The sequence below is a fragment of the Melospiza melodia genome, chromosome 4 (genome assembly GCF_035770615.1).
Source record: "Melospiza melodia melodia isolate bMelMel2 chromosome 4, bMelMel2.pri, whole genome shotgun sequence".
Taxonomy (NCBI): domain Eukaryota; kingdom Metazoa; phylum Chordata; class Aves; order Passeriformes; family Passerellidae; genus Melospiza; species Melospiza melodia.
Window position 1 is genome coordinate 77605436 of NC_086197.1, and position 6000 is coordinate 77611435.

A 6000-nucleotide genomic window follows, 5' to 3' on the forward strand; every position below is an offset into this window, starting at 1 on the left:
TGCTGTTAGAGAGCAGACAGAAAATACAATTCTTGATCATGTGTGTGGAGGAAATCCTGCTCATATTTACCTTAAAACTTTTGGAAAATAAAAATGTCTGTATATCTTTATTATTAATCATCAGTTTTTAAGACACATGGTGCCTGTTCTCAAAACTAGCTCAGAAACATCAGTAAAGCTCTGCCTGCCCCATGAATATCTGACTGCATGAAAAGTTGCCAATCTAAAGTCTAATTATTATAGGAATAATTGCAATATTGGTTGCATCAAAAATCAAAATTATTTAAAATATATTTCTGGTATGATTATGAACTGAGATGTTAAAGAATGATTTAGGGAATTGCAGACACATAATCCAGATTAAATGCTAAAAATCTCAAGTCCAGAAAAGCTGCCATATTTCCTTTTCAAGTTCTGAAAGGGGCAGTAGGTCTTCAGCATGTCCAGAAAGAATCTCCATCTTGAAAGGGTAAAGCTGCTCAGAGCATAGGTCCTGCTAGGATGATCCAAACTAAGTATTCCTGAAATGTTAAGTAGTTCCAGAATTCAGGTTTCTCTTTCCATAATATGTATAACTTCTTTCAAAAGTGTCAGTACATTCTTTTTTCTTCTTCAGGTCAGTGTTAGAGCACTGGCTGAAAGAATTGAAGTCTTGGCTCAGTGCCCTTTCCTGCCTTTGCACAGCCCTCATTACCTGAAATTCCTTGCTATCAATAAGAGTTGTTGTTGTTTGTCTTTTTATGGTGATTGTGAATTATAAAGCAGTCCCTGAGAGCAGGGGCTAAAGTGCAAATCTTTAGCCATGTTCTGCTAAGCTTCTATGTCCCCCTAATTCACCCTGCACTCTCATTTGCATCAGTTTCTTTTCATTTGCACTGGACTGGTTTTCTCCTACCATTACACATCACCCTCTAGCACCTCTCTTTGCTTTTTTTTAGGTGTGGGTGCTCTGGAAATAAATTAGACCTACAGGATACTGAAAATGCACTGAGTAAAATCAATCACATAACTGCAGAGTGAAACAGAGACAGAAGCAGTATCTGACTTTGTCAAGAGGAAATGGGATGGAAGACGTGCAGCAGGTGCTGAGAATACAGACAGAAAAAGGGGACAGTCAGAGTCGTATGTTTGCATTGATACAAAAATCGGGGAGGAGCAAGCACAAGCCAAATATTTTTGAACTGAAATGTCCTGACCATCTTAAATGAGCCACAATCTGTACTTCTTGCATTTGTAAAATTCTTAATTTCATACAGCAATTGCAATGGGTGTTGCTGCTTTTTTTGCCCCCTAATTTTCTCCAAGCAGTTATTTTCTTCCTAACTTAGAAGTTGATTTCAGTCTTTGCTTTTTAGTCAGATTCTTAGCTGAGGGAATAAGAATTAATGGGGCTTACATTAGTGATGTGTGTTGAGCAATGGAAAAAATCAGCAAAAGAACTATGGCAACAGCACATAATGAGTTTTATGGCAAGCCCATCTCAGGAGGGCACATTAAGGGGAGCATAAAATTTTACTGATATATAATAAAGTGAAATGGCAAAACATTTCCTAATCATAAGGAACGTGGTGCTGAGTCATTCATATCCCTACCAAATTAAAACAATGTCAGCAGTATGAAATGACTGCTGTTCTGGTTCTAAGAGAAATTAGAAAAAGCAATGTTTCAGTGTACAATTAAGAGACTATCTAAAGAGAAATTGCATACATAACACAGACTGGCTGTCTATGTTGAGTGAAAAGAAAAAGGCATTTAGGAAGAATTCATAAGCAGTGTATAACTGTTTACTTGAAATATCAGGAACATGAGGAATCAGATTATGGTTGAGCTTGTAACTTCAGTTATGAACGGGCAACAAACTAGGTTTAAGTCTTTTGTAGGTTCACAGAGAGGGTTAGTTATGGATTCTAGGGTAAAAATTGAGCATTTTCATTTAGCACAATGATGCTTGTTATTTTGCTGGAGCATACTTATTTGTTCATATAATGCCCACAATTTTCCCTAGGCATTCTTGTCCTCTTATCGGTTTTAAAAATGTAGCTATTTTTTGTCTTAAATAGAGGACACAGTAATGACTGCATACAGTTATTAGGGGCAAATATGGTCTTCTAAAAAAAGAGTATTTTTGGAGGCGTTGCAACAAAAGTAATAGTGCCTTAATTCTTGGAGTGGACAGAGTTGGGGTTGGCAAATGCTCTTGAGAGAGTCAGATCATGAGAATGAGTACTTCTAATTGGTATGAAAAAATCTGCACTAGTTTAACTCCAATGAACATTTCTTACAATAATTCTTCCTAGTGTAGACCTTGACTCATACACAACTCACTTTTCTGTGTCTAAAGCAATGTTTAGAAGGACCTGGGTTAAAGGAAGAAAAATGCTTGTGTCCAGGTGACTGGTAATCCTTCCTGCCCTTTTTACAAATATCTTCATTATGTCTTTGATGCTTCTCCACACTCAGTTTAGTCTGACAAGTCTGTGCAGATTTAATCTGACTTAAGGAGTTAATGGTTGTTGGTTTCCATTTAAGACACTATTTTCTGTTTCTGTCTACATTTGCCTGGCACGCTGTGAGAGCTGTCAGCATCTTCTCTTAGCTGCCTGAATGGTACCTGATGTGAGAAACACCAGACTAAGGCTCTGAAAAGTCTCTCTGCTGTTGTCCTTTCTCGGTGTCATCTTTGCCTCTGAATTCCAGTCAGATCTCTACCAGTGACTGAGGTGTTTGTCACAATCTCTCTCTCTCTCCTTCTTCCATTTAACAGTGTTTGACCTAAATCTGAGGTGGGACGCTGAACTTTGAGGGGAAGTAAACAAGGTTACCAGTGTCCATTCTCAAATTCAGGTCCAGAGCAGACAGTGGGCATAGGCCTTGGCATCATCTACTGTCTACTGCCAATGAACAGCAGCAAATCCCTGGCTTTGCTCATGACTTGATGCTGTGTTAAATGTCCTTGCATTATTTGCATTTTACTTAGATGTATACAGAGGCTGAAGAGAATCAATGATCCCTGGGGAAAAGCTGTAATTCACATGGGCAACATGAAAAATACTTTGTTTCCCCAGGAGGTTTTGTTAAGTCAGGATGCTTTCTGAGGCTTATTAACAATACAACAACTGAAGCATCTGTTTGTCAAATTGTCAAATTATGCCTTTGTCTACTCTGCCAGGTATGTCAAAATTGGTTAGATAACAATTGTCACATGCAAGAGGTAACTTATAGCCCTAGCAGGAGTTACTGCTTCCATGCAGTAGTCATTAAAATCAGCTGCTGTAGAAATAGATGCAGCAGTGGTTGCATGTAAAATTACTCCTTTTTTTCATGAGCATTCAATGTTCTGTTCTTTTGAGTGCAGTTTTTTTCCTTTCTGTAGGAAGTTTTCTCCTACTAAGCTGTGCTCAATTTGACTTCTTGCACCAGAAAGAAATTTTCAATTGCTTCTTGAATTGGATTATACATCTTTTGCCAAACTCTTGCTCATGAAGATGCAGACAAAGTAACTATTTTTGTGATTAACATGTAACCCTTTAGTTGAATCACATTTTATTTTTAAATCCCTGATAAATTCACTCTCTAAAATAATAAGAAGAGTGGGGGAATTAAGGATCTTTATAACTAAAAATACATCAGTTTTGTTTGCATAAATTTGGAAAAAATAAAAGTGCTTTTTTTCTTCCACAAATGTACCTTTGAACACAATTCTCTCTATCTGGTTTATGATCTTGAGACTGAAAAGGTGGCTATGTGTAGATTACATATGGGTCTAATGTCCACCCTTGCATTATCATCAGTAAATGTAGTCTGTGGATCCTAGAGTCATTCAGCTCACCCTAAAGAAGTGCCAGTGGCAGATTTCTAGTGTTACTGCTAGAACACTGATATGCTTCAATTGTAATTCTCAGTATAATCAAATGCTTCAAAATTTCACATTTTGTGGGGGTCATACAGAGCATTTGTCTGTCACGTCACATCTTATGAGTGTGTAGTGAAATCCCTCACAATAACTGCAGGCAGATTTTTGGTATCACCTCCAGCCACAGCTTCATTGAATGTTAGGAGATTTACTTTTTATTTCTATGCTTTCTGGAAATAGCAGAACAATCTAGGAATAAATAATGCAGCAATTGCTAATTGCTCATTAGGGAGCCTGTCTTTGTAAACTGCCTGCACAGCTTTACAGAGCCAAGCACTGCTTTAACCTTTAGGTGGTTTTAAATTTATGCTTCCAGTTGTGCTGAGGTCATTTTGTTACTTTCTGATGCATATCTGTGCCTTCACACCACTAATGGAAGTATTGCTATGGATCTTCACAAACATTTGACCTGTTGCAATAAACTGGTTTTTGTTAGAATCAAGGTGAAATGAAGAGCAGATAAGCAAGGATGGGGCTTAGCATTTGTGAAGAAGGATTGTGAGCATGTGGCAATGGATTTTTACAAACAGTGATTGACCATGCATTCTTTGACAAATATTGTTCCTTCCCTCTGCCTCAGTTTCCTAAACAGCAAGGTTGTGATTATATGATAACAACTTTTAGGAAGAAAACCCACATAGAAGACAGGATTCCAATGTATGCATGCAGCTTATCTGCATTAGTTAGGCTTTCAAATTTGAAATATTTAGTTCAGAAAGTGACTAGATCACAGTCAAAATGTTTAATCATTCAAGAAGAAGAAACTTAATATTGGGATTACATTCCCATAAGGAAAGAAATGTTGACCATTTTGAAAATAATTTTTTTTTTAAGAAGGGTTAACTTCCAAATCAGAGCTTCAGAATATTTCTGATTTGCCTTCAATTGAGATTTTCAAGTAGAGAATGTATATTTTCTAGAAGGTCCTCTCCTTTTAGTCATGTTACAGATATTCCAAGTGTTCAGTTGCATTCTAAGGAAAATTGTTTTCCTGTAAGAGAAAAATGACTGCATAGCCTAGAGTACCCATGGTTGGCACAGATGAGAGAAGTTGTCCATGCTGGTCTGCTCTAGACTTAAAAGGTATAAACCCATGAGTTTGCTGAGATTAAAGAAAGAAAATTTATTGCAAAATGCTCTGCATCCCTAGATTCATTCAATTGATCCATTTCTTTATAAGCAGTCTCTATTTAAAATCCTAGCTATTTAAAAGGTTTCAGGTGGTTTAGTATTTTTCTCAAAAAGTATACATGTAAGATAGGTAAGATTTTTCAGACTCTCTTAAGCTTGTTATTGCATGTGCCTCGCCTTTCCTTCAGTGAAGGAAAGTCTCTGATTACAACAGGACTTCTTTTCACTATTAGAGATATTTGGATGTTTTCTTCTTAAAAGTTGCTGCAATGGTACTTTTGTTAATATTGCCATCTTTACAAGAGGCTTGAGTTTTTTATTTTGCCTTGAGCCACTCAGGCAAACAGTTACATTTCAAGTTAGCAATCTGTGAAAGGGCTCATGCTGGGATCCATGCTTCAATGCAACAGCACGGACCGTTTTCCCATTTATGCTGGATTGTCCCTACGGATCTTTAAAGATGAAGAAGATGTTGTTGCTTCTGCCTCCTAGACTTGGTGACACTGGGAGAGTTGTTTAAATGCCCCTAATGACTGATTTGAAGCCAGTTAGATAGGATTCCAATCAATACCTAAAATGAATGTTAGCATCCTACCGAGTAAAGATTTCCTGGTGTTTAGTTTTGTTTCTGGTTGGAAAAAACAAAACAAACATTCCTTAATATATGTGACAGTGTTTATGTACTAAATTTTTGGGGCTTTGTGCTGATTAAAAATAGTACAGTTCTAGAGCCTGCCCTCTCTTGTTTGTACTGCTTTATTCCTCATCTCTGCCACCATCCCTCCCATTACCACTGGCCACCTCCCACTCCTCAGTCAGGTTTACCTTGAAGTCTTGCATCTGAAAGCTGGACTAAATCTTATTCCAATATTATTCCAAGCTAAGGATTTAGATTTTCATACATGTGCAGAATGCCTCCTATGCAGACTAAGGGCTTTGCAGAGGAAAGGTAGATG

At 37.4% G+C, this 6000-nt stretch overlaps 1 protein-coding gene across 1 annotated transcript in view; it reads left to right on the forward strand.

Annotated features, from left to right (window-relative positions):
* ZNF277 (zinc finger protein 277) overlaps positions 1-5799 on the forward strand; it is a 47653-nt gene extending 41854 nt beyond the window's left edge. The window contains exon 13 of the mRNA XM_063155269.1: positions 939-5799. Coding sequence (XP_063011339.1) covers positions 939-959 — 21 coding nt within the window. The 3' untranslated portion in view covers positions 960-5799. The remainder of the gene's footprint in view (positions 1-938) is intronic.
* Positions 5800-6000: the final 201 nt, after the last annotated feature.